General features: G+C 39.8%; 1 protein-coding gene across 1 annotated transcript; it reads left to right on the top strand.

Annotated features, from left to right (window-relative positions):
* Positions 1-1694: 1694 nt before the first annotated feature.
* Positions 1695-14087, top strand: tm6sf2b (transmembrane 6 superfamily member 2b). Its single transcript, XM_027290472.1, has 11 exons — positions 1695-2006; positions 2226-2353; positions 4315-4418; positions 6712-6809; positions 6984-7087; positions 7661-7743; positions 8136-8260; positions 9119-9220; positions 9989-10081; positions 12402-12521; positions 13201-14087. The coding sequence occupies exons 2-11, from the start codon at positions 2274-2276 to the stop codon at positions 13435-13437; spliced, it is 1146 nt and encodes a 381-aa protein (XP_027146273.1). The 5' UTR covers positions 1695-2006; positions 2226-2273; the 3' UTR covers positions 13438-14087.
* The last annotated feature ends 6318 nt before the right edge of the window (positions 14088-20405 follow it).

Consider the following 20405-nt stretch of genomic DNA (forward strand, 5'->3'; position numbering starts at 1 on the left):
TGACTGTTACTACCACCTCTACTACTAACCATAGTGATAATCAAAGATAGTGACTAATTAATGTAGAAAATGCTCACAATGCTCACTGGATAAAATCAGAGATGACTCAGAAGGCAACGCATTGCACATCTGAATGCAACAGCATATAAGTCCAATTTGTCTGTATTTTTTGAGTGCATTTTTCTTTGCACGGCAAAAAAGCAAATATGTTTCATGACTGTGTCATGCATTGTAACTCATTCAAATCACTTGGACTAATTTCCCGCAGACGTTATTGTATTGCATTTCATTTCAGATGTTTAACAAAGCACATGTTCATCTTCCTGCTGCAGGTCGCTGTCTCATTTTGGCATCCATCTGTCTATTTCACATTATTGAACGACAAAGCTGGAAGAGCTCCAGTTGTTTCCAGCAAACACACACTGCCACTGCTTTCCTGGTATTACAGTCCCCCCTTTTCCCAACAAAGGAGGGTGGTGGGAAGCAAAGGGGCGGTGTGTGTGTGTGTGTGTGCGTGTGTGTGTGCTCAAATTCAAGGTACTGTTAGTGAAAGACTGGCAGGCTTTGCCGCTTTGTCTTTCCTTTCTGATATTATTGTATTGTCTTATGTCAGCAAGGTGGCGGATGATGATACGGGATGTAAAAGCAGTTTGAATGCATAACTGTTTAGTTGCACCTGTATAATGCCAATTAGCTGTTTATTATGGAGGAAAATGTCAGCTCACACATTGCTCTTCATCTTTAGTACTGTATCAGAGGTGATTCAACACAACAACAGCAGATACCTGTGCTGTATCAACCCCTAAACTAAAAGTTTATTTGATGTTATATCTCAACACTAACTATAATTCCAATGCTTTTATTTCCATTGGTACATATTCTGCTCTTTTAGTTTGAATTTGGCGCGCCCTACTGGAACCATACAGCAAACACTTTTAGTTTAAAGTGAACTGGATCTTAAAGTCATGTGTGTTTAAGCAATGTAACTGAAGGATATAAGTAGCAAGCTATAATTCCAGGGGCTAAGCATAGGCACATAAAGCAGAGACGTTACTCTGAGGATTTGCCTCTGTTGAGCAATTTATTTGAATGATCAAGAAAGCGCTGTAGAATTATTCCCCACTTCCTGTTTGTGTTGCCATGACATCTAGAGTGGTCTGCAATAAATGACAGAACTGCAGGGATCTCACAGCGTGTCTCTCACGGTCTTTCCCCATTCAGCTGCTGTTCATTGTGACTCTTAAGCAAGTTAGTGACTGTAAATAGTACAGTACATACACGCCCAGTTCAGAGGACGAGCCAAAAGCCACGTCAAAGGCTTCTTTTGTAGAAGAAGCAGAGAAGGGTTTGTTAGAAAACTGGTGGTAAATTTGAACTATGGGATGGTTGATTCATATGCATTTGTTGGACTTTTTTGGTGGATGGAATAATAAGAGAAAGAAAGAAAGAAAGAAAGAAAGAAAGAAAGAAAGAAAGAAAGAAAGAAAGAAAGAAAGAAAGAAAGAAAGAAAGAAAGAAAGAAAGGTTGTTGGACTTTTTTTGGACTTACTGAAATGTCTTTTGATTGATGGGCGGTTTTATATATTTAAGGTCAGAACTTTTGCCGGATGAAAGAATTAGGGAAAGAAAGAAAGAAAGAAAGAAAGAAAGAAAGAAAGAAAGAAACTTTTGGTGCTTGATCCCCATAAAGATAATATAGATAGTATAGTACTCATAATATAGTAGTCATATATACTTCAGACAGCATGCAGTTCACATATTTCATAACTCGCAACATTAAGTGCTTTGTAGAACAGGAATCAGTATAATTTGAAAGTGTGTCGCTGTCTGAAGTGGAATGTCGGCCTGTTCTCTAATACGACTTATGTAAATCTCTGACAAAACCAAATTGCACAACTTTCCTCCCAAAAGCTTCTTTGTCCCCACTTCATTATTTTCCCAGTAAAGGCCATGGGTGCCCCAGGCTGGCTGTATTTTGATTAATCCACAGGAAGGGTAGCCAGACGGTAAGAGCCAGCTCTGCTTCTTCTCCACTCTATACAAAATTGCATCTCTCATTTGGGATTTAATTTCACAACATTCAATTTTATTTAAAAGGCTTACTGTATTTCATTTGGTCAAATTCTCATAAATATATTGATGTCTTGCTGATTGAATCAAATGTTATTGCAATTGCTGGAGTAGATTTTATTGACTTAAAACTGATAAATTTATTGTGTTTTTAGCAGTGCTGTGGATTCTCTAGAGAGGGAGGCTGAACGGCTTTTGAAGAGATGGAGACCTTAGTCTTTTTATTCTCATTTACCGCCCTCGGCGTTCTCTATGCCATGAACACCATCCCTCTGTTTCAAGAGTAAGTCTTTTACTGATTTCTTATTGCTCAGTGTCTGCATACATCTATTTAATACACAGGTACACACTTTTCTGATTTTGGGAACGGCTATGTAAATTATTGCTATAGAATAGTAATATCATTTACACAGCAAAATTATACAACTCTCACAATTATTAACTGTTCTAAAAATGTATTCTAATACAATCAAGACTGGTATAATTACAACAGAACTACCAGAATAGGGCAGGTGATCCTTCCTGTATCATCGATAGTATACTTTACCACCACTAGAGCACACTGTAAGCTTAAAACTCACAGATTGAACTATATTTCTGTCTGTATTAGATTAGAGCTACATTCTTTACCACACTGAGATGATTAAACGAGTGTATTTGCTAAATTTGTCTTTAGTTGTGTAACAAATTATCAACCCTGACATTTCTTGGTGGGGCAAGAGAATGAAAAGGAAGCAGAAAAAAAAGGCAATGTGAGGCAAGCAGACGTTTTGGAGATTATCTGTTAATGATAACAACTTTTCTAAGCTGTTTTTTATCCAAGGCTAATCTCTTTCATGTGTTCATTGACATACTGCCTTTATAGTGTTGTCTACAGTTGATGACTGCATCCTGAAACTTTATAGGCTGAGAAAATAGAGCTGATGGTAAAAAAAAACATGTTCCACCCCTCTTTCAAACTTTTTTAAGAACATATTTCTCATTTCCAATAGACTTTTATATCCCTCTTGTGTACATATCACTACTGGCTTTTTTCTGAGCGTGTGGACATTGACAATCAATACAGATTGCACGGAAGAGTTTGATAAATTGCTCTTGACATACAATATGCCTCGTGCTCTCCCACTCTGCAAACAAACAGTATTGTGTGCATAAATCTTCCTGTACCGTTGAATTGGAGAGGTAGCAAGGGAGCTTCCCTTTGCTCTCGCAGCATTTGTTTTTCTTCTCTGAGCACACATTGTGAGTTTTCCTAGGATGTAATGTTGTTTACTAAGAGATACCTAACGCACATTAATCTTTTCTAGTGCACGGCAGAGGTACCTTTGACCAGTAAACATGGAGAGCAGTGCTGAACTAACATGGCCTTAACTTGCTGCTTCCCACACCTCTGCTTATGATTGATTATGCCTTAGTAAAGCTGTGCTTTTAAGCCATTGGTAGGCATAAAACCACAGCATTATGAGAGGTTGGATATTGCAGATCTGAAGTCTAACAAGGGAAAGTTGTTGTAATATATACTAAAAGTCTAAAATATGGCCTAATACATCATTCTGTAACATTGTCTCGAAAAATATTGGACAACTAGACCAGTGTAGCAAGATAATTATAAGATTCTTAAAAAATTGTCTTTGACAAAACAAGCCTTCCAATGCAATGAAAAAGCGGCATAATCTTATTTTGAAAAGATGTTGCACCAGAGACTTTGTCAGATCAATACCAGCAACACTGAATCAGAATTTTTATGTCAGGACCAAGTGAAGCTTCAAACTCAATATATTTTTAAAAGCTCAGAGACTAAATATGAGCCCACTGCTTGTATCTTATGTGGTGGCAGGATATCAGGAGGGTAAATTCAATGTGACACTGCCAGCTCACCAAGAAACTCCAGACACACAAAGTACCACACCAACACTGCCTTCTTTGCTCTCTCTGGGTGCAGTGCATCCATCACGCGGATTTCTCCTCATACTTCTGCATTATTTCTCCTCATGCTAACTGTGGTGTGCTGCGTGATTATTATTCTCACTGACTTTCCCATTCATCATCATTTACTAATTTAGCACTGCGGAAAAAAAAAAACTGCCACAACCTCCATGGGGGAAACTAATTAGTGGAGAGAATGAAGCAGAAAATCAGAGGGAGATGTCTAAATGTGCAGTGTCAGCAGTGAAATTGTGTTAAAAACACGGACAATGTGTTGTTATTTTATTAGATAACAGTTGGATTTCTCTTCTTTCACAGGCCTTATGTGATCTTGGAGGTTGGAGTTGCTGTCCTGGTGGTTGTGTTTCTGTTTTACTACCTCATCACTCGAGGCAACCCGCCAAAAGACGTCTTATTCTTCGGTAATTAACACAACTATGTGCATTTCCCAACTTACTTGCAACATATTTCTAAATACACTTACTACGTACAGAGGTTAATCACTGCTAAACATAGCACTACTAATACCACTACTATACATCGTGCCAGAGCTAATTCAAATGTCCACAAAAGGGTTTCCAGAACTTTCGCCCGCTATGTTGAAATAAAAACATGAACTGTGTTGAATGTGATTTCACCTGATATGTCGAAAGCTGCTTAGACTGATCAGGCTCAGTGCAGAGCTTATCCAGACTTTTCTGAGGCATGACTGTCCCTAACCCTTATAAGCTAAGGACCTTCACAGCACTTGTACTTACTTAACCCTTAACTATTCTTTTGTGACTTGGAGTCCTTGAAACCTGGAAGAAAAATCACTCCACAGTCTCTCCTCTTGTCCATTCATACTTTATCATTAATTGAATTTGAATGACATGAGGATGCTTGTATTCAGTGACAGCAGCAGCTCGTGCATTTCTTTTCTTGCACACACCTATAATTAAGCTTCCCTGCATTAATTAGTGTTATAATGTTCCTTGTTATGTGTATAGCTATTGGTCAGATTTGTTCTCCATTTCCACCCACTGGTCTCTCTGCAAACACGTCCCTGCAGCTGACGCCAGGGGCTATGCTAGTGGGACAGAAACCGGAACAACCACAACAGTGAGGGCAACTCTGTGGCAGGATCTTCTCAATGATAGAGAGCTATAATCCCCCTGCTATCTCACCTGTTAGATGTCAGAGATAAACCTGGTTGTCCTAAGGATTAGAGAGACACTGGTACATAGGAGAGACAAAATGTGTGTGTGTGTGTGTGTGTGTGTGTGTGGGAGCTTGTGCGTGCAATATGCGCATCTGTGTTGAAAGAGTGTGTGAAAAACAGATAGGAAGAATATGATACAGTGGTATGTGCTGAAAGATGTCTGTGTCACCACACACAGTGATTCACAGTGATTCACCTTTTGTGTTCCAGACAGTAAATCACTGTAATGGCTTTTACATCTGTTCACTATAAACCGATTCCAGCTGTAAATCACCAATGCAGACGTGTGCTTTCACCAACGTTATTGTGTAGATGCTAATTTTTCTCTGTTTTCTGTTTATGCCAGTTGTGTTTGATAATACTAATGTATACTGCCCATTAACAGTTATCAGTGGAGTCAGTGTGTGCATACTGAATGTCCCCAAACACTCATATATCCCCTACTGGTGTGTATAGTTGTAACCATGCAGAAAAGGTCCATTGCCTCGTATTGTTTACTGCACACGCTAAGTCTGCCATGAACTAATCAGCACCGGCAACATTTTTCCAGTCATTAACACTCAAATGGGCATGCTATCCACTATAATCTCCTCTAACAGTTTATCACAGACAGCAGAGGTATGCTGCGTGTGCCTGTGCTGGTTGTTATATTCCACAATTATATTGTGCTGTTGAATTTCATGCTGTACTGCACTCTGACGATGTCCGAGCCAAGCAACATCTCTTATGATCATCTGCTGAAAGTCTCCAACATGCTACAACAAGCCAATGTTTTGGTATGGATGTGTGTTGTGGTCCATTTAATGTTCACCAGTGAGATTTCTACCTTTAAAAAAGTCTACTAATGGCCATGGCAATGCACAAACCTGCCCTCCTGGCACCCTTTGTCACAGGGTAAGATCATGCCATGGAGAGGGACTTTGCTGGTGTATGGCCACTCGCCCTCAATGTTTCTTGCAAAGAGCCCGCAAGGAGAAAGAACTTAGTTAGTTAGAACTTAAAAGTATGAGTAAGGCCTATACGTCACTCTTTTTTGTGCAGCTCCACACTTAAAATTTGTGGCCTTGTGGGCTCTCTGAGGACAGAAGAATGCTGTCACCATACAGACTCAATATAAACACGCCTCCACCTTACATCACTACTTTAGATGTCCTATAAATCAATGACTATTTAGTTGAAGTAAAATATCTTGAACTCCATAAAAGTGGATTCAAAAGCCGGAGTTAGACAGACATTTAGGAGACATGGCATTCTTTGCTAATTCGCTGTATTTATATGCATTTTTCAAAGTAGGTAGGCAAGAGTAATACCATGAAACTTTCAAAATCTTGGTGACATTTGTTAAAAGCCGACAAAGCTGCTTAACATATCAAGCTTGAGTCATGCAAAGTTGTGTTGTATAGTGGCAGCTCCCTCCCACTCACCTTCTCTTACATATGCACACGCGCATACATACACACGCCTGAAACAAAATGGCTTTGTTGTTTATGTTATACTGTTTCTTGCTTTTGCAGTTTTTGCTGAATTTTCCTTCACTTGTGTCATTGACCTGACGAGTGCCTTGGAGTATGACGGCATTATCTCCGGCTTTATGGAATTCTACCAAAAGACAGTATGTAAATTATTCCAGCATCTAAAATCCTGATGACAAGTTGTACCTTGTGTACCAAGACAACAATATCTGTATCTGTTGCTGGACTTAAAACACTTTTGAAAGATTAAACAGGCAGCAAGCATCAAATCAGAGCACAGAAGGCTCTATTTTAACCTGCTGTTTGTATTTTAGGGAGAGCCCTATCTGGGAACAGCGTATGCCATCATGATGTGTTACTGGGATGGAATAGCGCACTTTATCATGTACCTGGTGATGATCAGCAGGATAACAGACAGGTGGGTGATGGTTCAGTCAGTTAAAGTCACATCAAGCTCATTTATCTCGCTTTCCATCACAAAATGTCCGCCTCAAACGACTACACAAAGATCTATAGTGCCCCATCCAACTGAGCAAACAACTACTTAGGGAGGTTATGCAAGTCTGAATGTAGCAATAACACATCGCAGTATGAAGATTAAAATGTTCTACAGCACACAAAAGGCTTCAGACCTTCTATTTTCACATATTAAATTTTCTCCACTGCTGAAATTCACAGGGTGCATTTATCACATAAAATACACACAATGGCCTGAATAAAACAGTAAGTTTAGAATATTGAAGGTCCTCCGGAGTGTATAGTCATGAAGTGCAGTCAGTAAGTTCAAGAGTTCAGTGCGAGTGTTGCCTTGGGGCATGTGCTATCATGGAAATGAAATCTTCTTTTTAAACAATATAAAGCTTTTTTACTGCTGGGAAATGTGTAAGAAGTTTATAGCCTTAGAGCCATGTTGGCTGACCAGCACTCTTCTGTCTCACGTACTATCTCTACAATAGTATCATCACCCCTGTTTTTTTGGTTTCTTCCCCAGGAGAGGCTACCGTACCCTGGGTTTGTTCTGGGCTGGCTCTTTGTGTGCCAACATGAGCGTGTTTATTTCCGGGATAGTGGCAGGTAAGCTTCATCGTCTATTCCCCCTCTACCAGTCCCGTGATGACAAGCTTTAATCAAGTGAACATCTGCACTGCCGTGTACCATCAGTGTCACAGTTCAGCCTGCCAACAGAATACACACAAGCCCCATGCCTCTCTTGCCGTCACAACCCACAGAACAAAGCAGCAAGCAGACTTAAAGCATCTGTTGTTGGCATTTCAAACTGCATACATCAGTGTTACGATGTTGTTCTCTCTGTTGTGTTATCATAGATGCACTAAAGTGCCCTGTGGAGGTTTTATGCGAGAGCCAATTCAAACTAAATCAGTTTACATTGAGATGTTTGCAGTGTGTCCTTGTATGGGTGAGTAAAAACTGCTAAAAGTCTCTTTCTTTTTCTTTATGACATCCAGGTAAATATGGATCAGAGATCCGTCCAGCCTTCTGGCTCAACTTTCTCTTCCTTTTGATTCCTGTATGGGGAGCCACCACACTATTCACTAAGCCCAAGGACAGACCACTAATCGGTGGATACAATGTAAGCCTAATGCATCAATGGTTAGACCTTGATAGGAAGTTGGAGTGGTTTAGAGAAGTAGTGTTTGTATGTATTTAACACAGCACAGTTTAATTTGACGCAGACCACGAAAGATGCCAAAGGGCAGCCAGTAAAGTCATTAATACATATTTATGAGCTGCTATAATTTCCATTAGTGTATCAGTGTGATGGCAGGAATTGTGGTGTAATCACCTCTATCTGGAAAATCAAAGTATGTTATCACGCGGAGCCACAATGTTCAGAATGCCATGCCGAGTCGATCTTAAGGGTATAACACACAGTAGCTGACTCTCAAGCACAAAATTATCCTGAGTGGGCGCTTGTTATGTCCCCAGCCCTCAATTTAGCTTTAACCCACTGCAACCTTGATTCAAAGTCAAATTAGCCTAAGTATGTCTTGGACTTACAGCCGCTATAATCAGTACTTATATATTAACAATGGATCACATGCCTGTGGTGACAAACTCAGAAAGTGTTATTACCCAGAGAGGCTTTCAAAGGCTCTACAGAGCATTTTAAAGTCTTTGAGCTCATTGTTTTGGTTTTCTCATTGGAGTAGTTTTCAGCTGTAGAGGCTCTACAACTTAACTCAACAACTTAAAGGTATTCATTTGGTTGCAACTTCACTGTTAGGTGCCACTAAATCCTACACACTGGACCTTTAACAAAGTCCTTTTCCAAGTGGCCAAAAATCAGTTACAGCAGATTTAGAGACAATTAAAACATGGAGAGCGAGAGAGTCAATCCATTGTGTAGTCTGCTTCAAATGAGCGTGCGACAACCACGATGTTGACTAGCCAACTTCATACTATGTATTGTGTTGACATCTCTCCACAGGCCCAGCAGGCCCAGTGCATGAAACTGATCTGGCGTCCCTTGGATCTGATCCTGGTGCTGCTCCTGTTAGCTTCCATGGCCTTCACCATCCTGAGAGGCTTGGTGAGTTTACACCACAACCAAAGTTTAGAGCAAGGCTGTGATGGTAGTTTTAAAAGTCATGTAGCCTGCAATCTTGCAGGGACTGTTGAGGATTTAATTAGTATGTATTATTTTGCTTTAGCAAAAGAACAAGCAGTAATTGAGCCACATGGGAACCTTATGTGTTGTAAATTGCGTATTGTATTATAATTACTATGCTAGATTCAGTATATTGTACAGTTTTTGATATTAAAATAAAAGATTATCATTAAAATGAAACGCTCAGCAGCACATTATACCTTCTTTCTTTCAAAACCGTGAACAAAGTGAACAAAAGACATGTTGGAAATCAATTAGTGAGTTTTAAAGACGGTTGATTTTGTTACAGACAGAGCCAGGCTAGTCGTTTCCCCGTTTCTAGTATGTGTGCTAAGCTGAGCTAACTGGCTGATGGCTGTACGCTTCATATTTACTGGACCGAAATGAGAGTGGGGTAAAACTTGTGTAGTTCATAGGGTATTTGTAACATTTCAACTGCTTTGCTTGGTCTGCAGATGTTTAACAGATTAACCACAGAGTATACAAGATGTGACAATTCATGAATATAACCTAAATAGAATGGTTTTTGTGCCTAAACTTAACCAAATGTAATACATTTATTATATTTATTGTTGAACTGATAAGTTGTTTAAATACAAATATGCAATAAACTGTGGATGGACTATCCAAATGAACTATTATCAAGAGCGGTATTAATGCTGTTGCTGTTATTTTGTCCACCCTCTGTAGGTGGCTCTGGACTCTCCACTAGAAGCCTGTTCCATCTACCTGAGGCACTATGAACCCTACCTGAAGGATCCTGTGGGCTACCCCAGAGTTATGGTGGGTGCTTTTTTCTCTGCCTGCCTTCACACTCAGCCTCTGTGTCTGCACCTGAATGCTTCTCTCCGTCCTGCTTTAAATAACCAGCCAAATAATAGACCTCTTCTTTCATGAATATCACTCTGAGTGTGCTGGAAGCTTGCCCTTATTGCTTCCACTCTTTTAGCCAGCAGTTCATTACAGAGCCATTTTTCATCATTACAGCAACAATGAGCGAGGGTTGAGAGGCCAGCGCATCTTTGTCTCTCTCTTTCATTTGTGTAAGATGGATAACAGATTATTGCTGTGACTGGCGTTGAGGGGCCGCGCTCCTTTTATTTTCTCCCGCTGACCCTTCGCTGCTGCGGGTTTTGTTGTGTTTTGTTCAGTGTACACAGTTTTGTCAATAGGTTATCCAAAGACCTTGTTGGGGCTGCAGTCCAGGCACAATTGCAAGCCATTGATCAGGCAGACGTACCGCATACTGAGAACTTGATAAGCTAATCCCTCGCCCAAAGCCCCCCATCAGCATCTCACTGGGTGGGAGGAGGGTGTGTGTGTGTGTGTGTGCAGCATGTGAAAGTATGTCTTAGTTAGCTGCCTTTGCAAATATGTGTTGGTGTGTATGTGAGAGTGTGGAGAAATTAAATAATGTTCGGTTTGTTGCACAGGGTTACACTGTTTCTGCAGTGGCTGACCTCTTTATTCAGTGATGATGATGAACGATATGCGGCAGATAACCCTGACAGCACTAAAGACATTTGGACAAAAGACTGAAGGGCATATACGATTGGCTTTCAGGCCTTGGGCTGAACTCATTAGGATTCATCTAAATCTTAAAACTGAGAATGAAAAGAAACTGTTCACTGGTATAATTTTGATGGGTTTATAAAGTCGGAAAGTGGCTTTCATGAGCCAAATATTTTAAGTTGAAGGTCAAGACAGTCTCTGTAATGACCCTTGTTAGGAAGCAGCAATTTGTGCTGAGGGTGCAAAGTTTAAGAAAATATTCAGTGCTGCAGAATTTAGAGATACTGAGACTTTATTTTGGGAATATCCATTTTGTTAAAGCTCATACGTAACTTCTGAGGGGAATGTTGTGATTTATTATGACTGATGAATGTTACAGTGATGAGTCACCATTAGCTGAAAAACATGGCCTTATACAACCCGACAAAGAAAAACTATGATGGGAAAAACCTGACTACATAAAGTTGATATTTACTGATATTTTACTGCAAATAGTTGTTGACTTTTACTTTACTTTTGCTGAAAGTTTTTTATTCCAAACTAGTAGAAGAGAAAATTATTCCGAGGGAGTTCCTATTTCCACATTCAAAGCAGCCCTTTTCTGTATTCAGTGTGTGTAGGTGAAGTGCAGCGTAGGCCAGAGGAGAATGAGGATGCACTGTATTAAGTGTTGGTCAGGGCCCAACAACAACATACACTGACAGTGATGGATTCTGTATCCAGAATCTCTATTCTCTGGAGTATATACTATAATATACACGAATAACTCACCTCAACTCTGGAACTACAGGATGTATTTACTGTCATGTCGTCAGATACTGATCAAAGAGATTCAGAATGTGGAGGAAATACTCAACCGATCAGATACATACAAGATGCAAGTTATCACATAAAGCAACATTCTGTAACTTTTCTACTGTAATCATTTTGATGCTAGACTGATGTGTATTCAGGTGAATGGTGTCTCTGTCATTCCCCACTCTGTGTCCTATAAGCCTGTTTCTGCGCTATGTAACTTTAACACACATCAACTCTCTGTGATTTACAAAGTTTCCTGATAAACAGCAAAGTAAACTACTGCAAAAAATCAGCTCAGTTTGTTAGCTGGGCCAGCCGAACTGTGAGCTCAGAGCATCGAGGAGTGTTAGTGTTTGTACCACAGGCGTTTTGGATCACTGGGAAGAAGAGGACGTTTTCAGTCCTAGGACATGAGGGAACGCTGACAGGGAGCTGAACTTGTGTCGTGTTAGCGCTAACGGAGCTGGGCATGCGAGGAATGTAACTGGGACCAACATAACTGATAAAATGACAGAGGCCAACAGACCAAAGAGGACAATTGAAGAAGATAAGAAGAGAAACGGAGCAAGTGACCGAGAAAGAGGCCACTGGGCACTGAAGAGTAAATGTGTGATTGACTTTTACTTGTTGGTGAGAGCTTTGTGAAATAAAAGGCTGAAAGACAGATGGCATAATATAATATAATCATAACAAATGCATGTGTACAACTGTCCTTGTTTACGGTGGTATTGTTCTCTAAACTGTACAAAATGTTACTTTAAAATAAGGATTTTGTTGCATTTGTTTTTTATAGATGCTGCACTTGTTCTTCTATGGACTACCCCTGCTGGGTGCATTTGTTTATGGGCTCCTCAAGCCCGGGTGCACATGGATGTCAGACTGGACCTTGTTCTTTGCTGGAGCTGTGATCCAGGTAACGCCACGAGGACAAACAAGTCAATAAGTGAAACTAACTCAGAATACGTAATTTGGCATACAGGCGTTGCATTCTGAAGTGGATTGCGCTGACAGTTTGTTGCGTTGCATTAAGTCATTGCACTAATTGCAGCCTCTGATTGATTAAAGTTTTCATCAGCAGTCTGCCTTCAGTATAAAGAGGCCTAACACATTGTCACTGCAATTAAAGTAGTGTGCTCTCATCCTGCTAATTATTACCTGGACCACATTTATCCTTTCAAGCATATTTTCTGTAATAAACAAACTGGTGGCGGTTTCTCCCTATACTAATCTGACAGAAAGAATGGACCATGAACCATGAAGAATTACTTGATTAAAGCATTATTTTACTGTTCATAAAAGACTGCAGATTCTCAGCTTCTTGTTCTCTAAACAGCCAGCTTCTTAAGTCGGTGAATCTCCTGTGCAATGGTTTATTTTCCCTTTTAGTATCCCTTTCTGTATATTTTGAATGAGGTAACTCATTTCCTCCAAGCTATTGCTCTTGAGAGTTTGTGGAAACAAACAGGTTTCAAATGACCTGCCATCAGCGTGAAAATGGAACAAAACAGGCAATAGTTTAAGTATCAGTGCTGATATAATATGCAATATTATGACAACACGGTCTAACTTCTCTCTTGCTTGTCTCCTTCCAGTGCCAGTGGGCCCACATCGGGGCATCCCTCCACCCTCGTACCACAGCTCCGTTTCGTATTCCAGATGATGTTTTCTGGACTGTGCTGCTAGCGAACTTGCTTTACGCAGCCACTCCCATCCTGGTGGCCTTGCGGGTTTCCAGTAACCCCTATTTCTTCCTGAAGATTGCCCCCTTTCCTGGGCAGACAGGTTTGCCAAACAGTGAGGAGAAAGATACCAAGTACAAAGACAAATAGTAATTCTCAATGTTGTCTTGACCTTTGGAGTTAATTGCTTATCTGATGATTCCTGAAGAGCTGTTCTATTTCAAAAAGCCATAATACAAGATTTTGCTCAACAAAGTGGTTATTCAAATGTTTGCTTTCCAACGCTTTGAATTATTAACATTGGAACAGCTGATTGGTCAGTGAAGTTGGTTTGTAAGATGATGTTTTAGCATGGCTCACTTGGTCCAGACTGAAATATCTAAACAGCTATTACAATGAAATTCAGACATTCATAGTACCCAGAGGATGAACCCTAATAACTTTAGTGATGCCCTGATTTTCCCACTAGCACCACTGTGAAAGTATATTTGTCTTTTAGTGAAATGTCAAGACAGCTATTTGATGTAAGTTTAGTACAAATATCCATGGTGCATAGCGGATTGACTTTAATGACTGTCTTGATCCCCTGAATTTTCATTTAGCGCCAACAGCAGGTCAAAGTCTTCACTTATTCTTCTTAATATCTCAACATTTAGTCCATGAATCGGCACCAAATTTGATTCAGATATTCATGGTTCAGAAATGATGTATTCTTATGATTTTGGGGATCCTTGGACTTTGACCCCTGTTGTTGTTTTGAGTGAAGTGTTCAAAAGGATATAAAATGATCTAGCCATTCTTGCCCCTCCTCAGAATAAATTGTAATAACTTTGGTGATCCTCTGACTTTTCCTTTCAAAATTTCATATTTGTCAAATACAATGGTTTATGTCCAAATACCCATAAATTGAAGAACATTCACATCAGCCTTGTATATTAAACTAAGATGGTGAGCAAACATTATACCAGCCTCACAGACAAACTCTTAGTTACCATGTTATTGATCCCTTCCATTATCTTGTAGTTCAAGGACTCACAGCAATGCATGTTTGTTGCACCATAAGAGAGACACTGTCAAGAATATATCTATAACAGCATGATGCACACAAACCAACAAAAGGGCACACAGAGCCTAGTGATTAGAGATATATACAGCAGATAGCAGCTGTTATTATTATCGTTTAAAGACCGTGTAAAGACAATTCTGAGATTTCTTTCAAAATATATTATTAGTTGCTGAAAACACATGAAAAGACTTAGAACTATATATTACTGAAATGTGGAGTTATAGGTTAAAACAGTTTTTCACCAGTTTTCAGGATTTTTTTGGAGGTCCTAAAGGGTGGCTCGATGACACGCTGAGGCCACTTGTCGATATTTATAATCATTCAGATTTGACTGGGTGTTTAATAACACTTCATTCTTTGGTCTGACAAATTCAGAACACATATTTATTTTTAGTTTACACAGACTTTAAGGTTAATGCTCAATCTGAATATTATAATACAGCCACTCTGCTCTGAGAGGCTTAAGTTTTCTTTCACTTTACACAGTAAAACAGTTGTTTTATAATAAATGTTTAAACACTCAACCTGCCATTTTCATTTATGATTTATATATTTCAGAATTATATTCAGAGACACTGTGCACACATGCTAAGTTCCCCACTTACACTTGTTCCTTCCCCCTTTGTTCTTTTCCTCGAGATGTCACACAAAAACAAACGCACGTGTCTGAGTTTAGGGTTTGCCTGGCAGTGTCTGGTTATACTGTATAGCATACAGCCATGAATATAACAGGGTATGACTAAGCCGGAGGAAGGTTTAACAATGTGAAGAGCCTTGAGGGGGAGCTGATGAAAATACTGGAAAGCGTCCTCTGCATACTCAGGACAGCACATGGCACTTTGTGAAAGGTGTGAATCCATGTGAGAACCTAGAATCGTCACGTTACTGGCACTAAACTGCTTCAACGGAGCCAAGTGAACGACATAATGAGGAAAAATAGAGGCCTGTTTTTCAGTTTTTGTGTAACTGAGGCAGAGACAATACAATACAATATGCTAACAATAGAGACAGATATAAAATAACTATACTTTAATGACATCGTCTACCCAATTGATTTATTGCGCTACAGTTTTATATAGACTGCTGGCTGATTGGCAGTGTTGGCTGCATCTTTCTCTGAATTCATTTACCAGTAATGACAGTAATAGCATATTGACTTTGAGAATCGTGGAGGTATGCTTTATCTTCTGTTCATTTATATTCTTTGTTGACTGACAAGGGTTCTTAGAAGCTTATTAAAGGATATGATGCATACTTTACTGAAGGCCCTTCACTCATGACGGCGCACACACACACACACAGGTGAGAGAGTTTAACCTCTAGTCTTGTTTGGTGCATTCTTTCTTATAAGGTATATATTATTTATGTTGTAGATGTATTGCGGTGTCTTATATAACAGCAATATTTGGAAATGTCCGCATGTTAGCCCACACGCGTGTGAAATAGACATTGTGGGGGTTTGAGTAGGTAGGATGGGGACTTGAAAAAATCCACAATAAGCTTGCTATTTCTTACCCGACACCACCGCCACAGATCATTACCCGGAGCTGAATGGCAAGGATGTACCAACATGTGCTGCAGAAGGTAATGTATACTTCAACAGCAGCTCTTGTCACTCAATTCACTCTGGTGAAAAGCACACTGCTGCTGTCCGTTTGTCAGCCTATCTCGTTTTTTTTGTTTTTTTTATAAAAAGGAAGCTATTCTTTCTTTAAGTAGGAAAACAAGACATGCCTCTGTCATTCTTCATTCTGTCTGATCCTGTGTGCCCAAAAAGCGAGCGTTTCATCCCGTCTCTGCTTACATTCCTTGATCTTCTTTGTTTTTTTTTCTTTTCCTCCTGCTGAGTGACGCTGCTGCATGCACGCTGTGTGGGTGGCCCAGTAAGTAGTCTGCCGCTGCTCTCGTCATTGTCTTTTAGAAAGACATCAAATGATTTTTGTTTGCGAAAAGATACTGAAACGACAAGCAGACAGTTTGTATGAGGTTTCTCATGCATTCAATTAAAAAGACAGACTGTTCAGATCATTGTCAGTATGATTTTATAAATTAAAAAGGGTCATTATGAGGTAGCTAACCTGGCTCCTAAACCTGCCAAACCTTTTCGATCATATAATGCTTTTGGTGAAGATCAAACTCTTTTTTCTTGTCATGAAGAGTGTTACATGGTTAGATGAAGCCTTTTCAAAACAGCATCCTTACCCCATCCTTACCCCATCAGTAGCAGCAGTCCTCACATAAGTAATTATCCCTGAGCAATAGGCCAACAGACAGACAGAGAGAGGCTGACTCATTTAATTCACTCTCCCTCAGCAGCTTTTTCATGCAGAAATGTGACATCGCCCCTGCTTGCACATGCTAGCAGTGCATTCTGAGTGTTTGACAGAGGCTTTAAATCAAATGTGGCCACTCCAAACAGCTCTCTAATCCCATGATGGGAGTCACAGGGGAACTCTGCTGCAGATTTCTGCTCGGCTGTGCATTGGACGTCAGAGAGCTGAGTGAAGCTGTGGCTCTGCAAAATACAATTCACACTGCAGTGATGGAGAGTACCACATTATAATAAAATGTCTTTTAAATTAATGCTTTAATGAATGCATGACATAGCTTCAATTTAAGTATTAATGCATGACATATCATGAGGGCCCACATTAATAAATGGTTAGTATCTATTCTAAGTATCTAGAAGAAGCAGGTAGTCTTATCCATTGATTCTGATGGATCACTTGTAGTATTTGGTTTATTTTTTATGTATTTGTGGTATTTTTCTTATTGTAGTATTTGGTTTATTTTTTATGTATTTGTGGTATTTTTCTTATACGTGCATCATTGTATCACAAAACTAAATTAACTGAGCTGAAAGGACAAGGGTCCTGGATTAATCTTGAGGCTTTGTCTTGTAGAAAACTAGTTTTAAGGATTTAAGGATGATAAATACATGCACAAAAGAGAGGTGGTTGTAGTGTTGGACGAGGTATCAAATGGGACCTGCCTACATCTAATTTATCCCCCAGGGCCTGACCCTGTCCAGGTTAGTCCACCCATGGGTGGCAGGTATGAGGTGGGTGTTAGGTAGGTGTATGCATTGATCTGCTAGTTGGCTACGTTGTTTGAAATTTAGTAGGTTCTGTTTACAGAACATGGCATATAAATATGTTTTCATTAGTGTAAAATCACCTGAACATATGAACTATTATGTTTTTACTAACTTATGGACGGAAGAAAGTGTTCACGAGCCTCTGATGCCAAGGAGAATTAGAGACACTCTCAAAGTTCATCAGAAGTGCCTGAGTCAGTCTCACATTCTGCCCAACTCATCCTGGTGGATAGACTTTAAACCCAAGATAACAAACACTATATGCTGCAAGAGAATGTCTTTACCCATGCAGGTGTTGTTGTCAGCATATTCTAGTCTGAAGACACAGATGTCTGTTTACACAGATCGGAACGTCAACGGCCAGCTATCTATTAAGTCTAGAAAGGCAGCAATAGGTCTCTTCGACCCTGGCCACCACAGTGAGAGATAGGCTGGCACCTGCTGTTCTCAACCAAAGCCAGACAACTAATACCGCTGAGGACCTCAAGGCCCACACGTGACCTTGTGTAACCTAAAGATAGAAAATTCCACAACAATAATAAGCCTTGTAAATCCATAGATGCTCTTGGTTCTTCTCCACCATGTGGAACTGCCATGTTTCTAACTAAACATTCGTGTTTTTTGTGTGTTTCACGACCACCGCAGTTTCTCTTTCACGCTTGGAAGGAAAAGATAAGGCAACACGGTTGCAGTGCAGCAACTACACTGCTGGATGCTACTGAACACACTGCTCACTGGACCTTCAAGTGTTACACATGCTGGTTGAAATGTACTTGTTTTATGATGTAGTGGTGGGAAACACATCAAACATCGACAGACATTGAACTTGTGTTTAACACTGAACTATTTGATTCATTGTTTGTGTAACCAGCTTTGCCCGGCCATTCATCTCCAGGGAACTTTAAAATGCATCTACTGTGCTGACCTTTGTGCACCACTGCAATGAAAACACTAAATAATTTATGAGTACCATTTAGTAATTTTTTTCTTCTTAATTTTTCTTGACATCTGGCATTTTAAACCTTAAGAATCCAGCCCATCAAATCACTGCTGATAGACATCTCTGGCCCGTGGTTCATATTTTTATGCATTTCATTTGAGAAAGTGACCTCCCTCCCAGATAACAGGTCAACTTGCAAAAATCCTCAGTGCTGCAACAATATCGGAGGAAAGTTTCCTGGAGTATATTTTTCAACTTGTAATAGATATACAAGAGGATAATCTTTCTCTGCTCCGAGGTCCCTAAACTGGAGCAACTCTTCTGCAAAGACCTTGTCGAAATCCTGTAAATGCAGGGCAGAGAATATTTTCGCTCCTTTTAGAGAAACCGATGCCGTTAACTAAACACACCAAAGCAGTGCTTTGCCATCCAGCTGTTTGCACCAGCCTGAAAACAAGCTGTCAGTGTTAACTTTGTTGACCTTGAATTTCTTCCTCTGACAAAACATCACTTCGTTGTTGACAGTATTTCCCCCCATTTTTCCTCTTGTGCTGCGTCTCATGCTGACAGGTCTGGGAACTGCGATGCTCCAGGGAGATCCTGGGCAGATGTTTTAAACTCTGATAAACTTCTCTCACAGTGACGCCACACAGGACTGCAGTAACTCAAGTGGCAGTGCAGCAGTTGACAGGTCCACTTCTTTGTTGTACAAGACACTTTCAGTCAACTTGAATCTTGGCAGTGCAGAGTGCTATAATGTTGTCATCAGTGCAGTTTTTTAAAGTTCAACACAAAGTGCATCTGCCACATGCTGAGAGTCTTGTCTCCTCTCATTGTCAGCCACTATGATCTCAAGAGCCTCTCTCTTATTTTACTCGTATTCTCATGGAGCACTCTTGTAGACTCTGCACCAGATGCCCATATGGTGCTTGAGAGAAACTTCTTTGTCGGATACATCAGTGATGCTGTTCTCGAAAGCCTTATTTCACTGGTGAGTGGGCTACAGAAGCTCATAAACAGATTTGCCTCCCTGCAGAAGCTTTCAACAACATTTTATATCCACAATATTCAGTGGCTGGGCTGCACAAGTAAAAATGTTGATTTCACATTTCTGAACTGACCACAGCAAAACCTGAGCTTACATCTGGGATCATTTTCAGCACAAACTGGGTATACTGGTCAAATTCTTATTAAATGATAATAAAGACAACACGTTTGTTCCGTCCTAATAAATGGATCCTATGATATGTCATTATTAATTCATGCTTAGTCATGTACCTATTATTCATAAGTCCTGCAATGCATGCTGTAAGTACTTCACTAAAAGTACATATTGTATTGTTAGCAAGATGGACTTGTACAATTATATATTATCTATATGTAGTGGAGAAAAGCACAATATTTCCTTCTTAATGAATAATATAGTAAATTAATACCTCAAATTTGTCTTTAAATATTGAGTAAATAGGCCAGTAATCAGCGCTAATATAGATTTCCACCACTGCTGTTGTTAAGTAATGTTCTTTTCTGAGGGTGTCCTTCCCAAATTGTTGTGCAGTTGTCTGAGTAATCCAGGTCATCTTTCTTTGATGAGGGTTCAATCTGGGGCAGTTGGATTTGTTTGTAGATCTGTGAAGATCCGTTTCACCTCTCATCCAAGAACCTTCTTCAGCTCTTCAGCCCCAGATGTAACCCTCCACAAAAAAAGTAATGTTAATTACTGTACCATTGTTATAACCTCTGACAATATCGAGAAGAATTGGAGCTGAAAGTCTCTTCTTTATGGAGTCACTCCTCCTCCTCAGCCATGAAGTTGATTGAATTGAATGAATTTGATTTGTTTTGATAACGTTGATGAGTCTTAATCTGCAGTCACAGTCTCAACATTAACAGCTCCCATTAATATATTTGGTCTTTAGTGAAAACAAATGTTCTGCCTGGAAGTTAATACATTTTCACTGCATTAACTGCCAACAAACTGCGTGACACTCAAATCAATAAGTGAAACATTAATG

The sequence above is a fragment of the Larimichthys crocea genome, chromosome XVII, assembly GCF_000972845.2.
Source record: "Larimichthys crocea isolate SSNF chromosome XVII, L_crocea_2.0, whole genome shotgun sequence".
NCBI lineage: Eukaryota > Metazoa > Chordata > Actinopteri > Sciaenidae > Larimichthys > Larimichthys crocea.

Coding starts and splice junctions, on each gene's coding strand:
- tm6sf2b (XM_027290472.1), top strand. CDS start 2,274: ATGGAGACCTTAGTCTTTTTATTCTCATTTACCGCCCTCGGCGTTCTC. Junction 2,354..4,314: donor ACCATCCCTCTGTTTCAAGA/GTAAGTCTTTTA, acceptor CTTCTTTCACAG/GCCTTATGTGATCTTGGAGG. Junction 6,810..6,983: donor TGGAATTCTACCAAAAGACA/GTATGTAAATTA, acceptor TTTGTATTTTAG/GGAGAGCCCTATCTGGGAAC.